The sequence below is a fragment of the Lampetra fluviatilis genome, chromosome 18 (genome assembly GCF_964198595.1).
Source record: "Lampetra fluviatilis chromosome 18, kcLamFluv1.1, whole genome shotgun sequence".
NCBI classification, from domain to species: Eukaryota; Metazoa; Chordata; class Hyperoartia; order Petromyzontiformes; family Petromyzontidae; genus Lampetra; species Lampetra fluviatilis.
The window spans coordinates 2633092-2659907 of record NC_136292.1 but is presented as its reverse complement, the minus strand read 5'-3'; the positions used below and the strand labels follow the sequence as shown (position 1 = coordinate 2659907).

General features: G+C 46.1%; 1 protein-coding gene across 2 annotated transcripts in view; it reads right to left on the bottom strand.

Annotated features, from left to right (window-relative positions):
• Positions 1 to 2492: 2492 nt before the first annotated feature.
• Positions 2493 to 26816, bottom strand: part of LOC144937089 (cysteine-rich motor neuron 1 protein-like) — a 79589-nt gene continuing 55265 nt past the window's right edge. For both annotated transcript variants that reach the window (XM_078864340.1, XM_078864341.1), the window contains exons 8-17: positions 25106 to 25234; positions 23483 to 23639; positions 22554 to 22675; positions 15683 to 15940; positions 12215 to 12433; positions 11611 to 11832; positions 10352 to 10543; positions 8572 to 8688; positions 6309 to 6523; positions 2493 to 4601 (exon numbers count right to left, since the gene is read on the bottom strand). In XM_078864340.1, the coding sequence (XP_078720466.1) occupies positions 4434 to 4601; positions 6309 to 6523; positions 8572 to 8688; positions 10352 to 10543; positions 11611 to 11832; positions 12215 to 12433; positions 15683 to 15940; positions 22554 to 22675; positions 23483 to 23639; positions 25106 to 25234 (1799 nt within the window). In that variant the 3' untranslated portion in view covers positions 2493 to 4433. The remainder of the gene's footprint in view (positions 4602 to 6308; positions 6524 to 8571; positions 8689 to 10351; positions 10544 to 11610; positions 11833 to 12214; positions 12434 to 15682; positions 15941 to 22553; positions 22676 to 23482; positions 23640 to 25105; positions 25235 to 26816) is intronic.

The following is a 26816-nucleotide window of genomic DNA, read 5'->3' as shown; positions in this document are numbered from 1 at the left end:
CATGGTGTTGGCCACCCACTCTCTGTCGTGCGCCATGCCCGCCTTCATAGGTGCTCGCTGACAGCGCTTCCCCAAAGTATGTTAAAGGCTACACGTGGAATATTTGTCTTTAATTTTGACACGGGTTAGAATATTTGTTAATGATGAAGACTTCCGCAGTCACTGTCAGGCACATCATAGTGCTTTAGTGATGCTATTTTGGAATGTACGTGACAGCCTGAGACAGAATTTAAACGCTCATGTCGTAGTGATGTTACGAGAAACGGATGGTTGGAAACGACCTTAACTTGTGGTATCTGCGGGCGTACCTGCATTCCCAGGATTAGACTGTGCTCCCACTTGGCTGACCCTGCAACTCGTTTGGCTCTGTTTCTGGCTTCATATGCCGCGGCTATACGAGACTCCTCGATGTTACCATGCGACGTAGAATTTGGCAGGAAAGGCAACAAAGTGATGTTATTAAAGCGACATTGCTTCTGATGATGTCATGTTTTCAGATTCATCTGGAACTATTTTTTTTTCGGATTGTATGACATTTCGTATATTGACTAAATTGTTTTCAGATTCCTACAAATAGTGGGAAAACATGCAGACTAGGTATTTTATATATATGCAATATAACTTATTTTTAACGGAATCTTCATTTAAGTGTGACAAAATGACGGTATCGTTTTCATAATAATAATGATGCCCTTCATTTACCCAGGAAAGCTTCACTTTGCTCAATTCAGATAACATAGAAGGGAATTCAGAGTATGTGCAGAAAGCCATGCTTATGATGAACTGGCACAGACAGCTCTGCCCATATAGATTTAACTATCAGTCGCTTCAATGCCATCTCTCGATCACTTCTACAATTGGCCAGGCTCATGCCTGCTGAGATCTGACAATACGAGGCAGATTCAAGATGATTTAGTCGTCAGCTATTTATGACAATTGCTGAAAGAGTGCAGCACTGGTGCTCACGTTGATCTGCATGAGGATTTCCTCAGACTGTAATTACAATGGAGGACATCTCACCAAGCACTCGAGTGGAGCATTCCATATCTGACACGAAATAAAAACCCTTCCCATATTTTCACGAAAATATATATTTTAGTCGATGGGCTCATTGGCCGACGTGTTTTTTTAAGCATGAAAACTCAGGACTGGTTTCACCCTCCTGGCAGTCAAACCAATATTTTCAGTTCTCAGAGATGACATTTTACCAAATTAAGTGAAAGCCCAAATGTAGTATAATGAGGGTTTTTTTGTAGTCATGGTGACCGGGCTGAGACCATCAATCAACTCCCTACACTTGAGGAATCCGGTTTTTATCACAGGCAGCTGGAAGCCAGATTCAAACCAAGCACCTCAGTAGTGCCAGCACAGTGAACTCTGACCTCTGAGGCCACCGACCTCCTTGCAGGATGTCTTTAATACCGCATTGCACCTTCAGATTGAGAGGGCGAAATTGAATGTTCTTAACCTTCATTGGTATTGACGCTATATTTATTTCAGCAATCTTCCATTGAAACAACACTGCGTCGAAGACGAATTGCTTCCTAATTTAATTTACAAACTTAAACAAAAAAGTAGTATTTCCTCAAAAGATAAGGCTGTCCTAAACTAACTTGCTTAAAACTGACGGGAGGAACCCTTTGCAGTGTCTGTGTGTGTGTAAGTAAAGGACAGCGCATCGGCATATTGTAAGAGTCTAAGGATATTATAGGTAACAGATGTGTGACTACTCCTTCCCGGGTAGGCATAGAGCCACAGCAAACAACCCTCAGGTGTTGTTCTGCAAGTTAGTATTTTCCGTAAGTGTATTATTCCTGAAAAGCGGTAATGTGATTAGCTAGCCGGAGCTACGGTTTGGAAATCTTACGCAAGAGAATTTAAGCAAAATATATTTTAGTTTTTTAAGTATGCCAACTGTTGTTTATTTGTATAAATATGGACAATTATTTTAATATATACACAATATTGTGCTTTAGAAAATTATTTAAAGCATGTCTTAAGAAGTAAACACAATGTGGAGCACTTTCAGGCCTTGTTTTGAAAAATCCATAGTTCATTTGAATGGACCAAAATGTTAGTTTTAATATAAAAAAGAGCACATATAACCTTTTTGTGCTATAAACGACGTTAAAATGAAAACAAAAAATTGTTTCTTAAACACTTTCGCGAAAACTCATTAACAACTATCAATCTGCTTGCCATCGTTCTTTTAAAGATGTGCCATTTCCTGAAGCGAAAAATTATCTCACAGGTTTGTTTTTTGTTTTTGTAGGGCAACTTTCTGGTTATTTTAAACCTTCACACTTAAAAAAAATGTGAAAAAATACAAACAAGAACTTACGCCAGTGGTAAGCGCCTTATTACGATACATTTTTTTTCAAAGAACGGCATCATATTTACCAATAGTCGAACATTATTACATCCCCATAAAATGTTCACACTGTAAAAGTTAACGTAAATAATTGAATGTCCACAACCGCTAAATCTGTAAATGTTTTCTTGAAAGTAAGTAGTTTATTAATCTTCTGCTGGCAAATTACAAGCAAATAACTAATAAGAACAACAACAACAACAATAAACAACAACACAACGAACCCCCTACCATGCACTGCTAAGTGCCAAGGAATACATTTCACAACTTTCCATGTCACAGAAGTAAAAGGAAATACATTGAAAATAAAAATTACAAAACAAACACTCCAAATAAGACAGCTTAAAATTACTTGGGGAAAAAAACAATAACTCTCAGAAATTGATGAAATAATGTCTGGTATAAACATTTCTTTTTGTAAAAAAACAAATCATTAATATTTGCAAGTAAGTGTAACAAAACAAGCCGAGTTTATGTGTGTATGTGTTTTTTTCTCAATGGGAACTTGTGTTATGTCATTTGCACCTACACTACAAATTTAGGAAATCGGAAAATGTTAATAAATTAAAGCAAAAAACTAAATAATTTATGCGAGCTAAAATTACAGAAAAAAAATATATCTACAAGAGCACTGCTTACGCCATTAACTTTAAAAAAAAACTAGCATCTTCTGAAGGTAGAAAATGCAAACTAATCAAAACAAAGTGCCAAAACAACTTTAAAGCATTATTAATATGTTTATACTGTACATGCAAAACACCGCAAGTTCCTTTCGGACTTTTCCCACATCCAGTATCAGATTCTCTGTCAAAAATAAACTCATACTTAAAAATAACTTACCACTCCACCTTTCTCACCCTACATTGGCTACATCGCAATCTCAAAATTCATCAATTGACTCTGCGGACTCAGGGGTTCGCATTCCGAGTTCATGTTTCATTATCCAATAACAGCGCAATCAAGAAACAAAGTCATACTTGTGTATTCTAGTAGTTAGTAGAAAAAATGTGGAATGCCAGAACAGATGAATTGACCACAACAGACTAAAAGACAATACATTCAATTCTTACTCTCTTATATTTTAAAAAGTTTTTTTTAATGAATATCACGTAAAAAAAAGAGTTGCTACACAGTGAATTTGTGGTTATAAAAATGGAGAAGAAATTCTGTAAATACCTTCAATTTGTACGTCAATTGTTACACACAGTGAAATGAGGCCAAGAAATGCTATTTCAAATGAACTTGTTTTTTGAAATAGAAAACCATTACCATATTACAATGTGTTGCAAAAAATTGTATGTTTCCTTATTTTATATATACACATTTTACACTCACTTTTTTACAAATTCTAAAACAATCCAAATATCTGGAGCATATTTATTCCATGTAGGAGTGCCGTTCATACGTAGCAAATCACAATAAAAGACTTGTCGCAAGAAAAAAGGTGCATTAAGGATGGCACCAAAGGGCCCTTAAACGATGCCGAATGAAATCAATTTCACGCCCACAAGTGATGCGGAGCATTCACCCGAATGCTTTTCAACACGTAAAATATAAATGTCCATTGCCCGTCAGGCTGATAACGACCGGAGCGTTTGCACGCCGAGACTTTTAAGTGACCGATACGTTTACCTCCCGAAACTGGGCTTAAAACGAATGACTAACTTGAGTCACACGTGGAATTATAATTCACAGACCATCCCTCGCATTCTGCTCGGCTTATCGCTGGGTTTTATTTCTTTCGTAGCTTAAGGTCTAACAATGTAACTTTCTCATGAGGGTACTTCTATAAGCAGCAGGCACTTTAAGGAATACGGTTAATATTAACTGCACGGTTTTGTGCCGTAGTAAAAATAATAATAATGAGCAGGTCAACCTTAAAGATTATTCCGACAAACTTAAAAAAATCACAATCCTAGAATCTGAAATGAAAATAAAGAGTATTTCGACTACCAGCGTGTCATTGCGGGGTAGCAACTTGCCATGCGCGTGTGCAAGTGCATCAGTTCATTGCTGCAAGTTCTGTGCCGAGTGCCGGGCCCGGACGCTGGTGGCTGGCGGTTTAGACGTGTGCTGCGTTCGTCGCGACGACGGCGGCAGCGTTGACCATGCTGTAATAGCCACTGCAGCGAGGGTCAGGGTCGGCCAGCCTCGGAACCTTGCTCATGTTGTTCAGCGGAACTTTGATGCCATTCGCATTCTTCTCCACCTCGTTGTGCAGGTACACCGTCTGCAACAGAGCACGGGCATTTTAATAAAGCCCCATGAATTTCGCCACCAGCTTCAAAGTAAGATGACAAGAATACAATTGCTTCAACTTGGAACGCGCACCTTATTCGCTCGCTCTCGTAGAGAGAGAGAGATCGACTCACGAGGTGCCAGGAGGAATTGCGGACAAGTAGGAAGTCAGCCCCGCAATGAGTCGGTGCCAACAATTGTCCGAGCTCTGCGGACCTCTAAAAGGACGCCATCGGACAATTCATGAGTGATTACACGTGGGGGGAAACCAATGCGTGCGAGGGAGAAACACTGTATTACGCGCAGTCGAAACAAGTAGAGCCTACATTTGTGTTGTACCGCATTCTCCTGGCAAGTCGGGGTATGGCACCTCGACGCCCACAGGAAGGGAGTTTGGCAACATTTGTGCAATCCACCAACCCTCATCTGCATGTCGTTGGATTATAGGCGTGCGCCACCCCAGCCTGACGAGATCACGACAGTGCCCTATGTTTAGCCGGAAAACTTGTGATGAGTCTCAGGATTCTATTTTCATGAGGGTCCTGCATCGGAATGTTTGGCTTATTTAATTAATCGGAGCTTAGCATGTTCGAGGAAACGGGAGTACCCCGCACATATGAAGGGTTTACACGAAATATTCTATGCATGTATTTTAGTAGTGGCCTTCATTATGTGCAGAAGACAGCAGTGCAACAATTGTTGGGCTGTATTATGCTTCCACATCTGTGCTTCACCACACAGCACGCACCAGCGTGGTGAAGTATGGTGAAATAACCCACACGACCCACATGGGTTGGGGAGGTCGTCATCTAGCAAAAAGATTGACAAAAGGGCTGTACATGTACACTTAGTACAAATTAACGATCGTACCTTCTTATTTGGATAAGGGAGTCGTTTTTTCGGTAAGCGCAGCTGATTAAAACCTGGTATTCTCAACCTCAAAATGGGAATGTACTCAGAATTATCATTATCATTTCAAAATCAAAATGATAAGTCTGAGGCAGTCTCCACTCCAAGCACTAGCCCATTGGTAGGCGCTCAGCTTAAATTTTTTTTTCTTCCTTTGAATGGCGAACGAGGCAGCCATGTGAGATTCGACAACATACAATAATTGCAAAAAGAAATTCTCTCTTAGATGTCTGTTGCACGTGCAATTACGCCAGCATTATTTACAGAACATGGGTTTAATAACATTGACCTATAACCTGTTTTGTTACTGTTCCAAAACCCCAGTTGTTTTTCTCTACGACACGCCATACCAAAGAATGTGAATTTACAGTGCAAAGCCAAGGCGCCCTATAGAGAAAACATCAACGAGCGATGAGCGATGATGATGATGATCATAATGATGCATTAAAGGGCAGGGAGGACATTTTAAACTAAAACTTTTAAACTTTTAAATTTTACTAGGTATGGCCCACTGAGCTATATATAGCTCTTTTTCACAAGTCACATGGCCACAAATGATAGCTCAACGAGAAGTGGCTTATCCTGTTGCAATTTATCGCAGCCAAATACTCCAAACTCACGTTTCTAAAATGAGGGAAAAACCAAAGGACTAAGAAAAAAATCCACACGACCACGGGAAGAACATGCAGACTCTAAATGCGCAGGCGTCAGGGTCGGGATCGAAACCACGACCCTCCCGTATTAAAAAGGGCTGAAAGGATGGGGGGGGGCGCAGAAGACGCACACGTACCTTGACAGGCGTCTTGTAGAGCTGCAGGGGGATCCATTGGCGCCGGCGAGACATGGTGAGCACGAGCAGCACGACGGCGAGGCCCAGCGACAGCAGTGCGATCACCACCCACGTGATCGGCTGCAACAGCCACAGGTCGCCGGCCTCGTTGCGCCCGCCGTCGAGCCCTGACTCGTCACGGCTCGCCCCCAAGATGGAGTTGTTATCCAGGTCACCTGCCGCGAGGGGGAGAGCCAAGGCCGGGCTAAAGACATGCCCGACGTGCGATGCCAAGGGACTCTGCAGGCTGGCGGGCGGGTAAGGGGTTACTTCGTTCTCGTGAGGTCTCGTCTATTGGCTTGGAAAGATGCTTTGATACATAGCGTCGGTGCTGATGCTCACCAGAGAAGCATAGCAACGTTATTTTTAATAGGTAGAACTTGTTCTTGATTTACAGCACTTTTCAATCCCAGTTGGGTGTAGGCCGCAACGTCAAATGGCAGGCGGTTAGCCGCTCCAAAGGGACAACCATTGTTAACGTTTTGCAAAATGTTACGAATTGTATCGACGCCAAAGGGATACAGGTCTGAGCTGACCCCCGGCTGAAATGTTTACTCTTAACCTGATTGTAACTTGCTAACAAGTTATCGACGTAATGTTGACCAAAATGGAGATTTTTGGGTGAGATCGTGTAAAATGTACGTAGATTTTACACGATCTAAACCAATACCTAACACAAAAAACCTCTTATGGATAATATTTTTCGTGAAAACCTACGTGTTAAACTGTTAAAATGTACCTTCTCAAAAGTCTGTGGGCTGAGGCAAAAACATGTGACCGAAAGTAACGATGGCCAATGGTTGAGACTAACGACGGAGCACCAAGCAACGTGGCCAAGAGTACATTCACCAAGGAGATGGAGTGTGACCATGAGAGTTGGCAATGCCATCGGGGACACCTTATGGATCATGGCTGATGATGATGATGACGACGATGCTAATGAACCTGATTGTGAGTGCCAAGCACTCACAACTTCACCACACACCTGTCTTTAGTGCGACATCTGGCCAGGAGTGTAACTGAATTCTAGAGCGGCAAAGCTTACCGGTTGTTAGATGTTGAATTCAAATTGTGGCCAGCCAACGCCACTCGAGGGTTGATAAAAAACGAGCACTGCTTCGTGAGGCTGCCCCACTTTGCAGTCACGAGAAATTGTACCGAATGGCCCCTGCCATATGAATATGGATCTGCTAACAAAAAAAACTGCAAAGATGAGCGATGCCCAATTCTGATTTTGAGAGCATGGGGACACTTCGACGAGCTATGCTGATCGTTTGATAACACCACGTGCGACCACCTATGAATACATCGCCCAAAATGTACCCAATCTCTTCAGAGCTCAGAAGCTAAGCTGGATGGAAGCTGGATGGTGCTTTGATAGGCGAGACCAGCATGAACAAATAGGTTTTCATGGAGCTGGTAGGACTACGGTGGTGGGCAGCAGAGGGGAGTGCAGCGAAATCCTTTGTTGTTCTCTACTTCGATGCTTCTGTGTCTATGCTACACACATTTAACTCGCATTGACCAGCCGTGAAAGATTCTCAGTGGTGACCTGGTCAATAAACTCTCATGACCGGCACACAGGCACAAGAAGGCCCTTAACCGTGGGCGCTGTGGTGGCTAGATGTGAACTACCTCGCCTGGTGTATAGGTCGTGGGTTCGATCCCGAACCTGACGCCTGGAGTGAGCTTTCATATTCTCCCAGTGATCATCTAGATTTTTTTTCCGGCTCCTCCCGTTTTTCCATCCACATTGAGCCATCATTTGTGGCCAGCCAATCGGCTTAATGCACTGTCGGTTGGCTGTGGCCAAGAAACAAAGTTTGCCGGGGGGCCGCGTGACAGCCCCAAAAACGAGGAAAGAGGCCTTGTGCCATCGTCCAGCCCTTACGAGGCAACATGTTTCGCCTTAATACGAGGAACGCCACGGCTCGGCAGCGTGAACAGAGCAGGGAAAAATAAATAGTGTCAGCGGCGCCGCGCGTGGGGCTTTCCCACGGGTATTGGAGCATGGGGGGGCGGGGGGGGGGGCTTGTGGCGTGGTGCCGCTACGAGAGAGGGTGTCTGTCCAACGCGAGTGGCTAAACATAGGCGCCTCGTCGTCGTCGCAGAGTCCTCGCGCGTCACGGGCCCTCGCTGTTTGACGAGCGCAGCTGTTCAGCGAGAGTGGTCGGTTGGGGCGAAAAATGTTTCGCTTTGGGGTGGGGGGGGGCGGGGTGCTCACCTCGTGCGCGCGGAGGAGGCACGGTGGTGAGCTGGGCAGGAGGCATCATTCTGACCCTGCCGTCGTCTTCGTGTTTTTCCACTGGAACATTGGTCGGCTCGCCCGACAGCTCGTCGTCTGAAGACAAAGACAAAGATGCCTCTTGTAGCCACAACAGAGGTTTGGGGTGAGTGCCGTTAGCGACCGCGTATGAAGGGCAGTAACGGCACACGAGGGGATGGGTGGCCAGCACCACGCCTGTCCGCCTTTGTCTCCCTAGCGGCGAGGTTTGCGCATTGCACCAGGTACTCATTTGAGGCTGAATTTGGCCTGGGGGAAGCCCAGCATCGGTCGAGATAATCATGAGCGGGAATCGAACTCAGGTCACCGGGTTCATAGCGCAGCGTGCTACCACTGCACTACTGCTCCCCACACGCGTGCACATGCATATACAAGTGCATCGACAAAGATCTCCCTCCACCCCCTTGTATAACCTTTAACAGCCCGTTGGGGAAAGTGCCGTGGAGACATTCGACCTTGTGGAGACATTCACAAACCGATACAAGCACGTACGCATTTACGAGAAACAAATGTAACACGCAAGTGGCGATGCCAGCGACATAAAATGTGACCTCGCCAGGTTTACATTTGTAAGTTCGATCCCTGGATTTAAATGCTTTACCTACAGGAACTGAGAACATTTCAAATAGATTTCATACATCGCGCTTAGGGTTCAGTGTTCTCTATCATCATCGTCATCATCGATGGATGCTGCTCCTCCGAAGCCCTCGCCGTGCACTGAAAACCTGGGAAGAGTTTATGGACTGAGTGGCCGCAGCTGATCGACAAACTGAACTACGCCCGGCGAGCCACCACGGCCAAATGCAGGGAGCCGTTCCGTCCATGTCCCACATCACACTATCCCCTCCCCCAGCCCCATACCTGCCAGGCGAGCTGGCACCTAGAAGCGAACCCAAAGAACCGTTCCAGGCTGCTCATTTGAAAAGGCTGCGCCCAAAGACACGGAGATGAGCGCTCGGCCCAGACTACGGGCATACCGGGCCCCACGCCAGCCTCGCGCTTTGGGCCAACCACCCCATACTGTACGCTTCCTTCAATGCCCCCCCCCCCCACTCTTGTTGAACCCAATGGGTTTGCGGACAACAGTTTTTAACAACATGACTCCGGTCAAACAGAGAGTATGCTGGGATTTTGTTTCTGCCTTGTCTTCGTTATGGCTTGGCAGGGGGCGGGGTGGAGAGATGGCAGGATGCTCAGTGCCGAAGGTTCTCCACCCCGCCCCTCGCCCCCCTGCAAAGCCTCCCATGCATGTTAGGAGGGACGGTTTCGTACAAGAGTGTGGTGTGGGTGCATAGGTTGAGTCTAATTGGATTCAATAGTGTGGCTTGGATTGTTTTTGAAATGCGATTCTGAAATTAGTGATATCCGATCAATGATTTGGCAAGGAAAACCTGCAAAGTGGATAACATTCAATATGTCCACATGGATGGATTGGTCCGATTCACCGAACAGATTGAGATTAAAAAAACACGTTGATCCAACAACTCCAAACCAAATCGACAATACGATGTTACACCCCTCATTTCTTTAGAATTGCTTTTTGCGTTTAGTTTGTTGTCCTTCCCCGCACCTCCGATTAGTACGGTTGGCTACATTTGGTGCGAAAGAAGTTCAACGTACATGCGCCCATTCACGAGAAATCGCGCGTGAGACCACAACTTTGTGATCCGGGGGATAGCGGGGCATTGAATCCCGGTGAGTTGTTCTGCGCTGGTGGTACCTGGGCAAACCGGGCAGCAGGAGCCCTCGTGCAGGAGTGGCTGGCTGCAGGCGGGGACCAGGCAGTCCTCCACCGTGCACACGGCCTCGCCGTTACGGCAGTGGCAGTGGGTGCACGGGTCCAGGCTCCAGCGCTCGCCCTCGCCGTATATTTCATCCACAAAGAAGCAAACCTTCAGCGGCACGACCACCTCTGTGCGTGTGTGTGCGTGTGTGTGCATGTGTGCGTGCGTGTGCATGTGTGCGGGCGTGTGCATGTGTGCGTGTGTGTGCATGTGTGCGGGCGTGTGCATGTGTGCGGGCGTGTGCATGTGTGCGTGTGTGTGCATGTGTGCGTGTGTGTGCATGTGTGCGTGCGTGTGAAAGGGGAACGAGAGTAGGAGCATAGTGGTTAGCGCGCCGCACTACAAACCCGACGACCCGATTTCGATTGCCGCTCACGGTTGATATCGGTGACAATTATCTGAACCACTCCTGGGCCTCCCCGAGGGCGACGCAGCCTAAAAATGAGTACCTTGTGCGGTATGTTAACATCACCACGAGGGAGACAAAGATGGCCAGGCACGGTGCTGCCACCCACCCCCTAATGTTCCGTGGTGGCGTTTATAGGTGCTATGTTGAGGCTATATGGGGGATCTTTGTCTTGTGTGTGTGTAAGGGGAGCGGGGGCGTAGCAGTTAGCGCGCTGCGGTACGAACTTGGTTCCCGCTCACGGTCACGAACACCAGTGACGATAACCTGAACCGGTGCTGGGCCTCCTTTAGGTCGACTGAGCTGTAAATGAGTACCTGGCGCGGTGTGTAAACATTGCCACTGAGGAGACAAAGGCAGCCGGCCGTGAGGCCGTGCCAGCTTGCTCATAGTATTTGTCCCAAAAGTCTGTAAGGCTATAGGGATGATCTTTCTATTGGTGTAAGCAATAAGGGGAGCAGTGGCATAGTGGTTAACGTTCTGCGTTACAAACTCGACGATCTGAGTTTATATTCCCGGCCATCAGTAGGGAGTGATATCCCCCCTTTACTGACCAGCGTGGTGAAATGTGGTCATACAACCCCCATTACCGACACGACATGGGGAGGCATTCATCCAGTAATGTATTGAGAAAACGATTCAAATCATTTCGGACAATATACATGAAAATACGTTACTTAATATACATGCGTACAGGGTACGAGAGAAAAAGATCCTGCCGGAGGTCTTCTTGGCAGGGGTTTGGCATAGCGACGGCACGCGCATTCTCCCCGGCGTCGCTATATTTACCCAGGCAGTAGGGGCAGCACTGCCCCTTGCGCAGCACCGGGCGCTTGCATGCGACGGGCGGGCACGACTCGGTGTAGCACTGGACGAAGCCCTCCTGGCACACGCAGCTCGTGCACAAGTCGGGCTTCCAGGCCTCGCCCGCCAGGAACACATCGCCCTCCTTCGACACGCAGTACACGCTCTCGCTGCCGTTCCCTGGTTGCTGGGGGCTCTCCGCCACATCTGTTATGATAAAAAATGCAGCAGCAGCGGTTAAAAGGTGAGGGATGGGTTACGGTCCCCGGATTTTGCCTCGTTTTAAGAGGGGGGGGGCGCCACTTTCGCCGGTAAGGCGACATCAGTGTGAGGGCCGCCACACATTTGAAACCATTGGGGGATTGACAGCACGATGGGAGATGTTTTCACTCGTTGTGTATTGTCGGGGGCCGCAATTCAGAGGCCGCACTACAGGTCACCAGGGGCTGCCAGTGGACCGTGGGCCTTGGAATAAAGAGCACTCATCTAAATGCACGTTTCTTAATGTGGAGGGAAAAACTGGAGAAAAGTCCACGCGACCGCAGAGAGAAAGAGAGACACGCAAACTCCAAATATACAGCAGGCGTACCTGGGCAGGAGGGGCAGCAGGAGCCTTTGTTGCGGAGGGGCTCGGCACAGAGCAGCGGGGGGCACACCGCAGTGTCGCAGAGCACGCGGCCCGCGTGGCACGCGCAGCGCGTGCACGAGTCGGCGCTCCAGCTCTCGCCCTCCACGTAGTACTCCCCCCCGGACGCCTGGCACACGGCATGCGGCGCGCGCGCCTCCACGCGCTCGCCCGGCGCCTCGCCTGTGCCGCACGCGCAAACGCGAGAGTTTACTCGTGCGTTCGCTTGTAAGCGCGTGTGCGTGTGTGTGTACGGGCAGCGGTAGGTAGGGAGCGGTGCCGACTAGACTTTGATTCCTGTTCACGACTACCAACACCGCTGACGTTTTATCAGATCTGGTCCTAGGCCTCTCCTAGGTCGACTCAGCCTTAAATGAGTATCTGTACTGGTGAGAAAAAGGTGGCCGGGCGTGGGCACAGTGCTGCCTATCAAAGGTGCTCGCTAACAGGACAGTCAGTGTGGGCTATGGGGGATATTTGTCTTTGGAAATCCACATATAGACCTCTCCATGTAATTTCTAGGTTTGAAAGCACAGTGCATGGACCAATTCACCACCACTCGTGTGCTTGCATTCATACAAGGACTGCTTATTTATAAATCTACATGTTTGGCCAAAATACACATCCTCAAACTAAATAGCACTCGATCATGGCTCTGTATGCCATGTGAACATTTAAAAAAATAAAACCCCAATTTACATTGAGCCACACAGTAAGCCGTGTCAGGTGTTTGACTTTAGTTTGATTCAACAACACAGCCAACATTAATCTTTAATGAAATTACTGAGTTCTTCCAGGCCAGGATATATTTAGCATTACAATGACTGCCGTAGGACGTTCGTAGATTATAATTGAATGCAGTAAAACGATTGTGAAAAATTGTAGAAAACCGTGAAAGCAATCTTAGACAGCTTAATGTGGTTATTCATCAATATGGTTTTCTTTGAAGTAAAAATGGCTTCGCTCAGTGTCGTGTGTCATTAAAAAGGAAAAATTGAGAAATGCTCTTCATTCCAAGCATTCAAAATTCCCAGAAACATTCTTAAGCAACAGGGTAACATTTTCGTTTACAAACACCATGCGACAAAGTACAGCAATTGTACGCAACAATAAAAATGAACAAATTAATATAGTGGAGCGGTGCCACAGTGGTTAGCGCACTGAGTTATGAACCCAAGTAGCTGGGTGAGCCTAATTCCCGGTCATAGCTAAACATCATCGGTGAGTGATATCCCAAACCAGACCTGACCCTTCATCTTCAGTCACCTGCACAAACCAACGTGGTAAAGTACGGTCAATCAACCCCATTCACTGACACGGCATGAGGAGGGCATTCATTCGGGCATTGGATTGACAAATGGCCGAAAATTCTCACCATCATAATTTGGTCTGTGCGGGATTTTGATTGATGGCGATGGGTTCGGGGGGAAGACTTCATATCTCGGTGGATTTGATCGTGGCTGCCGATGACGACGGCGAAATGAGTGTGGCCCCAATAAAGTTTATGTCAAGATTATTTTTTTGTCATGCCAATCACCGGGCATAAAAAAACGGGGGGGGGGGGGGGGAGGAGCCAAACAGTGACCCCCAATTCATTTTTCAGCTCTCTGAGGCTAATGCTCACATTTTTTCAGCACTGGGAAGACTTTCAGATTAGAAGCCTTACACCCAAGGCAGCAAAAGGCGCATAAAGGACCCTGTTGTTTGCATGCCAAGAAAGTGACAGGACCCTGCAGAATGCGGCAAAAAAAGCACAACATCCCAGGCCAAGAGAGCACACCCAAAACATTCCAAATGAATAACGGACGCTCTGTTCAGGGACAGTCACTCGCGAGTAAGAACCGCTGTCCTTTAAAAAAATGTTTTCATAGGCTTGTGGCAGATTGAAAAGAGAGGGATGGTTTTTGTAAGTCCTCTGTGCTAACAAACAAGCAACCACATTGCTTTTGAAAGCAGATTACAGGAAGTAACACAGAAAGAGAATGACAGACGTTGGTTTATCCTGAACATTAATAATATTTTTGAAAATACATTTTCGGTACTGCATGACTTTGGGCAAACGTTTAGAAAACTTAAGAGCAATCCTGGAACTTTGAAGGCGAAATCTTTTTTTTTTCCCAGAACGCAGGCAAATATGCGACAAGGGCATTCCGTTTATATTGAGCGTTTGCCCATTGCTTTGTCTAGGCCAGATCAAAGTTGTGCTGCGGGTCAAGGAATTTTGAGTTTCGAACACCGCCGCTGAAAAGGACGTCGCCATGCCTTTCGTAGAGACAGAAAGTGTAATGCGCGTCTGAACCACGCTTCACGAATTGAAAATGTGCTGAACAAATTAAGTCGCCTTGTCTCTTGAATCACTCCTTCGTAATAGAGGGCCGTCCCTCAGGAGAGGTGGCTGCCAAATTTGCACACTGTGTGTTGCGAGGCGTGCACAAGGGGTGGCCACTACCCAAGACCTTCTATATTTACGGCCGCGTTTTTTTGTTGTTGTTTAAAATCCGCACTGCCAACTTAACTTTGGATGTGCATTTGAGAGCATGCCCCGGTTAATTCGCTTGTTTACTTGTTATGAATAGGGGGAAGAGGTTTGTGTGATGAGGAATAATGGGGCGGGCGAAGGCGGCGGATTGAGTGGGGGAGCGACCTGTTTTGGGTGTGGGGCGACGTGGGGCTTGGCAAGAGATCGCAAGAGGACGGTGATGTGATGGAAAGACAATGAGGGTGGCACACTCGAAGGGCAAGCCGCCGTGGTAACATCGTTGTTTGACACCGAAAAAGCTAATTAAGCACTCTTGCGGAGTGTTGCGGGCGTGCGTAACTAAACCGCAACATATGTACACACTTTTGTTCGTCTCTCCACAAGGCCATGGGCCGGGCTGTTTTAATTCACTATGTTGTGCTTGCTACTGTATTATTGTGGAGTCATTCGACATTAACTTGGGACACTTTTTAAACTTTTCTGTGTGACCAGCAGCTGAGAATTAAATAAGTGTTTTAGTTCATTGGCCGATTGGCCTTTTGCAAACGTCAATGGGCTTATTTTCTGTTTATTGTTTTGCAGTGTGCTGTCAACCCCGTTCAATTTCCAGCCACAGCTTTTTTGTAATTTGCTGACGCGCCACTACTGGACGTCTGTGAAAAAGAGCTTCACAGCTCATCGGATTCCTCCTCCAGCTGAAATAAATATCCAGTGTCGAGCGATATCTGAATCTATGCTCGATGCCTCTTCTTCTCAAACCCGCACTGACAACGTTTTTTCTTAAATATGCCGCAGTGTACAAACACATTTAATCTCGGTCCTTGTTCACGTTCTCACGTTACCTCTGTCAGGTCAGCCTTTACAACGCGCCTAAAAAGGGAGTAGCAAGGGGCCTTCTGGAGCTGTTGACGTGATCCGAGGCGACCAGAATAACGTGCGACTATCCACTGTACCTTCCCCGCAGCCCGGGCAGCACTGGCCCTGGCGCAGCTCCAGGATCGCGCAGCGCGGCACGGGGCAGGCGATGAGGGTGCACATCTCGCGCCCACCGTGGCAGTAACACTCTCGGCAGCCGTCGTGCCAGCTCTCCCGGTCCGCGTAGCGCCGCCCGTCCATGGACAGGCACCATCCTCCCGCGGGCGCCGCCACCACCGGCGGCGACTGCGGCGACGGTGGCGCCGTGGTGGCGACCGCTCCAGGCTTGGCGGCCTCTGGCAGATCACGAAAAACGAAAAAAAAACGTTGATGGTGTGCAAACAAAGACAAAGACCCCCGTGTAGCCTTAACGGACTGCAGGGGCAAGTGCTGTTCGCGAGCACCTATGAAGGCCAGAACGGCACGCGAGGGGGTGGGTGGCTAGCACCACGCCCGACCACCTTTGTCTCCCCAGTGGCGATGTTTTTACACAACGCACCAGATACTCATTTGAGGCTGAGTAGACCTAGGGGAGGCCCAGGATCGGTTCAGATAATCGCCACTGGTGGCCGTGAGTGAGAATCAAACTCGGATCGCCGGGTTCGTAGTGCACCGCCGCTTCACTACTGCTCCCCACATGGCGTACACGCGCACACGCACACACAAACACACAAACACAAACAAGATAGCATAAGAGGTACATGCTCCCGCTTTTTTGGATTAATTGGGAAAATCTGGGAATCGGGCCAGTGTGTGAAATTTCGGGTTATCCAAAAAAGATATATCTCTCCGAAGACAAGAGGTCACAGTCCAAAAATCCCCCAGAAAATGTCAGAAATTGTCTTTACAAACCATAAAAAAAACTCATCCCTAACCCCAACCTATACATTCTGCTAGCATGTTGAAGACCTTATAACAGAGGAAGATATTGGTTGGCATTAATACAGCGCATGCAAAAACGACTGTGCAATGCTCCAGTACTGTGAGTACTGCGAGTGAACATCTATTATTAGGGCCGTTGTCAGGGCAGCACATTGTGGATTGTATAACTGCATCTTACTGGATTTGTCTTCTCATTTCTGACGTTCACAAACTGCAACAGGTAGACCGTATAGGGGTGAGGTTACCCAGGAGAAACCTAGATGGGGTTTGTGTTGTCAGTTGTCAATGATGTTGCGCACGCATCGAACCCAGGCCACGGAGACGTGGCAATTCGATTGTAACTTACATCCACGACCACTCTCGACTAAGTTTACATATCATGGTGATGCTATGGGGGGAGGGGGGAGGAGGGAATCACCAACTCATCAAAGCCCCAACAAAATGACAAGCGTAGATTGTTGTAAGTAATCTTCTTCAGTTGTCATATTGGCCTGAAAATATTTACACTTGCGGTATATGTACACGATTTGTGCGTGTTTAGTTTGTTGTCCTTTGCCTGCACAACGAATAAGCACAGTTGGCTAAGCACGCTGCGAAAGAAGTTCAACATACATGCACACTATAACAATAGGTGTTACCCGATCTGGCGATAAAACAGTTTGTGTTAAGATGTTAAAACACCAAACAGAAATCTTTTGCAAGGAATCATGTCACTGCATCAGCCACACATACGTGTGGTGAACATGTAAACAAAAACATGCTCTGGTAATTATATATGCATTGTCTTTGAAACTGAATGGTCCACATCAGAGACAGCTGAACAGGCTTTTTGTGGACCAGTTCGGCTTTTTGTGGACCAATCAGTTTCAAAGACAATGCATATACTACCAGTGAATGTTTTTTGTTTGCATGTTCACCAAAAGTACGTGTGGTTAATGCAGACGGGATTTCTTGCAAAAGGTTTCTGTTTGGTGTTTTAACATCTTAACGCCTGGCTTATCACCAGAAAGGGTAAAACCTCTTCTTATATTTTGATACTGGAAAGAAGGGCCCCATGTTATACATGCACACACTGCCAGGTCAGTGTTGCATCATGGGAGGTCCTCTAAGTGTGGGTTTTTCACATTTGTCCTGTCAGATGGGGTTTGAATGGATCCATTGGTGCTTTACTATTGATGGATGCTCACAGGTCAAAATGTTAACCATGCCCAGACCTAGACTAGCCAGGTCATGACCTCTGCAGTGGAGGGCTACCTTCCCACTCTGAGCAGTCACATATTAGTCTTAGCCATCAGCCACAAATTAATGATCTGTGTGCTGATCCATTTTGCGAAGAAGCGAGAAGACGATGACTAATGTGGGGAAGTCACAACAGCACGATGAAATAGATGTGTGAACTTGTCAATTGCACCCGTTCCTGTCATCGCTCCTTTTCAGAAGTGTTTTGGATTTTTGTTTCTCCCTCGCAAATTGTAATCCAATCCAAGTGTTATCCATGTAAAAGTTATTTTAAAATTTGCAGCAAGTAGTTTGAACCACCATGTGCAAGATCATGACCCCAGAAGAGTATCTTACAGAACGACTAATGAAGTCGCTTGAATGGGAACACATTTTGCAAGCACTGAAAATGCTGTGTGTCCCCTATAATGCACCAAATTATTTTACAATAAAATTGCAGTAAGCTGACATTGGATAAGAATGTTTACTTTGTTTGTAGAATGGAGTCGATGGTGATCGGCCTGGTGGCACCATTAACTCGCCACGCTTGAGAAAGCAGTTCAATCATTGGTGGCGGCTTGGATTTGAACCAGCCACCTCCAAATATGGGCAAATATTATCCACGATATATGAGAATGTATCTCTTCAGAATATGTAATCTATGGCACAAAAATAAAAGTTTAAAGTTATATTGCAAGGCGAAGCATTGAGTCAATAAGGTGAATATTATGGATATGTAATGTTTTACTTTATCTTTATTTCAAAAGTTTCATAACCTTGCATTTATATTTTACAAGTTCGCAATTGTAAGTTTTAATTCTGCTTTGCAATCAGATTTGTTATAATGCCCTTTGTGCCAACGTAAAAAAGCTGCCTGGGACGTAACTCTTTTATTTTTAAAGGTTCCGATGCTGGCCAATTCCACGAATGAGTATTTGGCATCATCATCAGTCACAATCTATCCACTGTTGGATGACGATCTCCCAAGCTATGGCTATGCCTCATGGCCTTGCAAGTATTTGGCATGTGAGAGGAACCTGGAGTACCCTGGGAAAAAAAAAAAACACATAGCTTCGCACAGATAGTTTTAAAAATACATTGCTGTATTTCCATTTCTCACGGTTGAAATGCATTTTCAACCGTAAATGCATTTTAATTATCCCACAATTGCCTGTGATAACATCTGAAGGTCGGAATCCAAGGGCAGAGATGAGCATGGTAGTAAATTCCAAAGCACAAAAAAACAGCAATCGTGGGCTGCAAACATTTAAAGTAGTAATTGCATGTCACTATGTGTGTAATGTAGCAGTTAGCGCACTGTGCCACAAACCCGGCGACCCAAGTTCAAATCCCGCTCACGGCCAACACCAGTGACTATTATCTGAACCGGTCCTGGGCCCCCCCTAGGTCGACTTAGCCTCAAATGAGTACCCGGTGTGGTGTGTAAACATCACCACTGGGGAGACGAAGGTGGCCGTGCGTGGTGTTGGCCACACACCCCAGTTGCGTGCCGTCCCAGCATTCATAGGTACTTGCTAACAGCACTTGCCCCAAAAGTCTGTTAAGGCTATACGGGGGATCTCTGTCTTTGTTGCAGTTGAATAAGTTTCGGCCACTTAAATTATTACAACCACTCCAAAAAAAATGCCCCAACTCAACACCTGCATACGGACAATAAAATGTTAAGTTACAAATTTACTATAAGTCACGATAACGGTTAAGGGCTCTCTCGCTCTGCACGGCTGCACCGTAATGTTGTCAAGCAAAAAAAGGTAGTGTTTTATTGTGGCACAAAGCGAGTGACATTGTTTTGGGTCGTTTTATTGAACCCACATGTAGTGGCGTGAAGCCCTCGCTTCTATTTTTTTTTCCCTTCTTGAATTGTGGCCAGACGGTTGAGAAATGTAGCCGTTGTTCTTTATGGCTCTCCTGACCAAAAGGCTTTCCCAGAAAAGGAAATTATGAGTTGGAAATGTAAAGCGCAAAATGTTAACAGATAACGGTGGCACGGGCAGCTTGGTGGTGGTTTTCCCGAATTTTCTGAAACGCATTGAGAGGTTTGCAGTCCAGGAATATTGCTCAGTTATTTTTAAAAGCAATATTTAATATCAATGTTGGCCTCTTGAGAACGGTTATCAATATAAATATAATTGGTGTCTGTTAAGCGCATGAAGAAAACCAAGAGCAATTTTTTTTCTCTTTTACCACCGTTCATATGTATTAATGTTGGAGAACATGAACGATGTCAGTCCTACAGTAATGGGCTGATAATACTAACCCAGAGATGGCTTGTGCTAACAGATTAATTGACAATTGCGCAAATAGAAAAATGTTCAATGGGATTATAGCCAAACTAAGGAATGCAATTCTACATTTTGTAAATCTCCATAGTGAAATTACACAGTCGCACCACTATTGCTGGAATAAATATGTATTTATAGGTTTGGACTATCTCCTCTTGACACATAATCATGATGCCCTTTGTTTATCTAGGAAAACCTTACCACTGCTTAAAGCTCATTTACAGGAGGGTCCTACAATGGAATGTTTGACCAAGTCCATATGTGATTGCTTGGCATGTGGTAGAAAATCTGAGTACTCCATGCATATGAGGAGATCACTTCCCATTTTCTACACAAATGGATTCAATCCACTTGCTGTACTAATGTCGCACGGCCACATGGTAGGATTGAGAGTTTGGGAGCTTGGCAAATGTGTGTGATTCGCCAAGCAAGCCTTGCCTACTCAGCACTGGATTGCAGGTGTGTGCCCCCACAGCCAGCTGCCATTCTCAGTCACGTCAGGTGCTGCCTCTTAACCAGAGCAAAAGGCCTTAATCGCAGATGTTTTTGTGTTTATAGAAGAAGAATTAAACACTAGCGGTCTCGCATATTGTACCATGCAGCTGCTTCCTCAGTTAAACACATACGTCGAAAAGCCAGCTAACGAACGGTGTCTCGGGGTGCCAACATATGCCCACAAGTTTACAGCTGTGTTTAGAATAACGTTCCGTCGTATTCGAAGCCATTAATATACGGGCACTCGTTAATTAGTCCACCATTCAAACAGCCACGCTTGCGGGCATGCAATAACTCACACAGCTGGGCGCTAATGTTTACAAGACAGCTTGCTAACATGCCACTAAACTATTGCTTTCCATCCTCCAGGAACATTAGAATTCACTTTATTTACTTTCCCTGTAGGTTATATAGGATAAACAGTAAGGTGTCTAAGATTGAAGATTTGTGTTGCCAAGGTAGCGGTGTACATGGCATAGTCTAAATTACATGCGGTTTCGGTTGTTACTCAGCCGACAAGCCAAGCGTTTCTATCCAGCCATTAGACGGTCCGACCGACCGTCCGAGGACAATGCAAACGTTTTCTTGACAGCTACAACGTAAAATTCCTCGACCAACCACAACAAAACTTTGCCGCACAACTGCACAGATCTGTACCTGTTTTTTGTTGTTGTGAGATTGATGAATAGATATTTTATTGTTTAACACGTTTTTTTTATTTCAATTGAAAATATATGTCTCTACCGGCATTACTAACGCACGTGCCTTAGAATTAGTGTCTGTGCACCTCCACGTGTGTTGTGGACCTGAACAAAATAGATGCTCGCTACATTTGCTGGCTTTGCCGGCTTGTATTAATGTTCCATATGCTTTTGCATGCATGTTGGTGTGATACTGAGTTTCGCTAGCTTTTGTTCATTGTGCAAGCCAAAGTTTGTTTTCAACCAATGAAAACTGTAATAATGATTAAAAAAGTGAAGGTGCTTTTCACATATTTGAAATGGGTGGGGGGGGGCAGTGGCGGGGTGGGTGTGAAAATAAAAACGTGTGCCTGCACAATTTACTTTTATTACCTGTCGAATGCAAGGAAAGGAACATTAATATTACATGAATACATCCTCGGTCTTAAATTATGCTCAACAATGAATTGGGTACTGCCTTAAAAAGAAAAAATATATATATATGATTTATATTTGATTCCCAGAATCACACAGGAATTTACATTTAAAAAAATATTTCTTAATTAGAATGAATTAGGCTACAACGTGAATGGTCTAAAGTAGCGGGGTAACCCAACCTGCGGTCTGCGTACTACGGATTGTGCACAAGGCCGCCGTGGTGTGAGGCGCTCTGTGGAACTGTTGCAGATACGATTTTTTCCCACAAGGCCCTTGCCAAAATGGAAAAAAAGAAAAACATATGAACGTCAAAGATTTATCAAAAAACGCAACCTCTCGGTCACAATATTCCAAACTTAAGCGGCCAGAGGGTTGACTGACGGTGGTCTAGAAAGGTTGGGAACCAATGGTCTAAGATGGGGGTCAGCAACCACAATAACAAGATGAGCAAATTTTTTTCGAATTTGGTTAAAAAAAAAACTCTTTCAAAGAGGCGCAGTGCATGAGAGTACAAGACGGTGGTCCGTAACAAACAACGTAACGAAGTCGTCCTTGGAACCTATCTACGTAAAGTCACGTAGATAGGTTTCAAGAAAACAACAAAAAACTACGACGTTTCGATCGCAACACAAGCTTTCCCACCTGATGATAGACGCTTGTGTTGTGCCCGAAACGTCGTGATTTATTTTATTTCTACCTACGTGACTTTACCGAAAGACCCAAAGAATATGAATTCCTGCAGTCACGAAAGCTTTAAGTCAAGATTTCTACACAGGCTTTGTAGAAATTCGGGCTTGGCGAAAATTCCTTGGACGTGTGCAGGCACTGTGTGACAACATATGCATGGGGAGTGACCGCAAATGAGAATGCTCTGAAGGAGGCACTGCAGTCACCTTTGCACCTGCAGAGGTGACAGCCCTTGCTGTTCTCCGCGTAGCCGAAGGGACACTCTTTGTCACAGGAGAAGTCCGGGCATTTGGCGCATCGGCACACCTCGCAGCCATGCTTGTTCTTCCTGGAAAATGCACGGAAAGGACAAAAAAACAGCTCCGTGGAACGTTCCTAAAAAAAAGGGGAGACCTTTCCAAAATGGAAAAACATACAGACGTCAAGATTTATCGCAAACTACAACCTGTCACGGGGTTCCAAGTTTCAGCGGCCGGTCTGTCCACAGACAAAGCTTGCCAGAATAAGCAGCTACATTCTCTAACAGAAACAAATATGATTCACTTTGTAGGAAATGTTACATTCTTACACCGTGTTTAGTACAGCTCGTCGGATGGAATTTCCATGAGCTCGATACGTGTTCCCATCTATTATGACTCGGTGACACGGTTAATAGCGCACTACCCTATAAACCTGGTCACATGGGATCAATTCCTGGCCACAGCTAACATCAGCGGCGAGCAATATTTGAACAGATCCTGTGCACCCGTCTTCACCAACCGACAGTCACCAGTGTGGTGAAACATATATAAGCAGGGTATGTTTTAGTCCATTCTGCCTATTGGCTTTCCAGACCATTATTGTCCAAGAACATTCGTTTAAGCAAGCAAACTCTAGCAGAGTCAGGCCTGGTAAACAAATGCTGCTGGATTACCAAATGTTATTGGCAAGAATACTCCATAAAAACAAAGGGGCACTCTTCAACGCAACAAGTAAATATCGCATACACACTCATTAACCGGTGATGTGGAGCATTGTGGGTAAAAAAAAAACATAGCATCAGTCAAATGATTCCCGTGACCGAACGGCATGGAGGGACATTCATGCAGCAGTGGATTGTCTGCACAGCGTGACTGTGTGTTGCGAGCATGCCCACATGTAGCCGTGTGGGCAGGTCTTGTAGCAGGCCACCGGGCGGCACTTCTTTGGCCGGGGACGGCACTCGCAGAGCTCGCAGCCGCGTGCGTTGAGCACGTGGCCGTGAGGACACTCGAGCGAGCAGCCCGTCATGAGCGCCCTGCAGTGCTCTGCCTCTGTGGGGCAGCACCAATAGCACAGGGCGGGGTGGGGGGGGGAACGCACGCACGGATAAGCAGGGGAGCAGATGGATGGAGATACATCGACAGGCATGCACCAATGCGTCATCAATTAATTTATGAAAATCAGTGGCACTGATCGAGAACCACAAGTTAACTTGTGCATGAGAGAAATTGATGAATTAGGATTTACAATTTAATTCAATCATGGCACAAATCATATTCGGTTAGGTTGATGGGAGCAGACAAAAGGAGATGGAAGCTAACATCTGACCAAGTGAATCTTGAGTAACGGACCCTGAACCATGACAATGAATTGAATTTCTCGGAAGGGACTGAGGGAGTGTGTGTGGGGGGGGGGGGTGGGTGTGGATCACGACATAAGGATGCTTCCAATCATTTGTTCAAAGTATTTTCACAGAACTGTGGGTGGGCATCAAGGGTGAGTGCTATCTAAAGGACGTTTCGAGAAGCTTGTTCCAGGGACGTGCGTTGGTTGGCAGCCGCAGAAACGCACACACACAAGGTCATGCGTTGTACATGTGCTCCAGATTACGCGGCTGTGGGAATACAAACAGATGCCCCGTCTGTGCATATTTCCACCCCTAATCCTTTACTGGTATTCTCCCAGGTTTCAGGGAAGAAGAGAGGGGATAAAATATAATAGAAAAAAAATGCACTTTAATCCTATTAGATTAACTATGGGATGCTCGTCGTGGTACAATGGGTGATGGACTTGCAAACCCAAGGCACCACCAGTTGGAGCTCTCTTGGTGTGGCAGTCAAAACAATGGGGCAAGTTTCTTAAATCCCAACCTCCCTCTGCCAGCCCGACCTCCATCGGCAGGTCGTGTATGGTGGGGTAACCGAGCATTAACATCCTTAAGAGTTATGGTGGGGGTAACGTGTGGGAACCTCTTGCAAGACGTCCGGCAGGCGTGGAAGCGTAGATTAAATACACTCTAGAGCAGTGGTTCTTAACCCGGGGTGCTCGCGAGATGCCCTCTCTGGGGGTGTGAGACGTGGCCAGATTGTTTTGAGAAGGTAAATCATCGAAACACAAATCAAGCACAGGCACGCAAGTACAACTACTTTGTTTCATCAAACCTACGTACTTATTAACATATTTTTTTCTACGATTGAGGACAACAGGGGTGCAAGGCTGCAGTAGAGATGACTTTCGAGGGACTCTCTAGAGCTGTGCTTTCTGCCAGCAGTGAAATAAGAAAGCAATATCGGGGCCGCACCTTTACCTAGATTAACTATTCCACGCCGTTCTTTTAAGCAAGATATTCTCATACGATGATTTTTGTTTTGTATTAGCCAACCGAGCATTAACATCCTTCAAAGTTGTACGAATTGTGCGTCTGCGTCTCTCTCTCTCCGCGTTAAGCGTGTCCCAGCTGTGCTCCCCCGTGGCGGGTGGGAGGGGGGCCCAGGGTGGGCATGCGGGGCTCGCTCACTCGACTTGCAGAGGCAGGTGCGGCAGCCGCCCTTGTCCAGCTTGAAGCCAAAGAGGCAGTCGTCCTCGGTGAGCTCGCAGTGCGGCACCGGCTTGCATACGGGTGGCTGAATCGTGAACACCGTCGGCTCTGAGCACGTGGCAGAGGGGGGGGGCAATGGAAACAAAGGCAGAGGGGGGAGGCGGGGCAACTAAGGTGTCAACACGCTCCCCTGCTGTGACGGTGCGTGCGCGTCACGCCGACGGCCCTTTTGTTGATCTGAAACTAAAATGTGACTAAATGTAGTTTCATTTGACCAGGCGAGGTCCACTTGGTCACTGGGCCTTGTGTCGTGTACGCAACTGAAATGTCAACGCATAACCTGAATGTGACTTAGATGTGCAAGCTAGAGAAATTACATTTGACTGTAAAGACAAAGAAAGTGCTATTGGGCAGAGAATGTCACAAGAAGGATCGCTAAAATATATAACCAGTGGTCAAGACTAAACTAAAACTAATAACTATATCAACTATCTTCTTGGTTCTTTCGGTAAAGTCACGTAGAATGAAAATAATAAAATAATAAAAATAAACATAATAAAATAATTCTCACGACGTTTCGGCCACAACGCAAGCAGCCCTCCTCAGGCGAAGAACAGGTCTGTCTCCCCAACAGACGCTGTCTCCCCGACAGACCTATTCTTCACCTGAGGACGGCTGCTTGCGTTGTGGCCGAAACGTCGTGAGAATTATTTTATTATGTTTATTTTTATTATTTCATTATTTCCATTCTACGTGACTTTACCGAAAGAACCAAGAAGATGAATCCCTGCAGTCATGAAAGCTTTAAATCGAAATATATCAACTATTTTTATTTTAACAATGTAAGGCCCACTGAGCTATGCAGCTCTTTTTTTCAAAAGCGACCTGGCCACAAATGATAGCTCAACGAAGTGGCTTATCGTGTAGAAATGCATTGCAGCCAAATACTCTGGACGCATGTTTCTAAATTTGGAGGGAAAAACTACGCTTCCACGGGGAGAGAGAATATGCAGACTCTAAATATACAGGCATCGGGTCGGGATCGAACCCACAACCTCCTACATACTAGGTGAGGGAGTTAACATCTCGCCACCATGGCGAGATGTTAACTGCTGCATGAGGGCCTCCCCCATGCCACGCATGTTAAGAGGGCTGGTTGACCATACTTCACCACACTAGTCAGTGCGGGTTGGTGGAAGCTAAGAGAACAGACATTGACTCATTGAAGAACAGTACTCTCTCTCTCACTCTACGTGCCATGTCCTTTCTCAAATACATCAGCGATCGTGGCATTCCACTTTGCTTTCTTCGTGACATTGCTCATTAACTTGATAGTCAGATGCATCCGATTGTTCAAATTGCGTATTCACTCAATTCGCTGTTTTTCCCCGGCATCTTGTACCACTAACTTTCCCAGTCAAACATATTCAGTACAAAAATGGATTTGCCACGTAACCGTCGAATGACAACATTGACTTGTAGGAGTCTTTAACACGTTGCTTTATGTATGGCAGTAGCCAATCCGAATACTAACCAGGCTCAAACCTGCTTAGCTTCTAAGAGCTGATGGAGATTGGCGGTGATTTGCTCAAAGGCAAAGTTTAATGCTATGATGTTGGTTGTGTTTTACAATGTGTCCTTGAGAGCAAGATTGTGTCTGAGCGTGCCCGATTGTATTGCCACAGGCAAT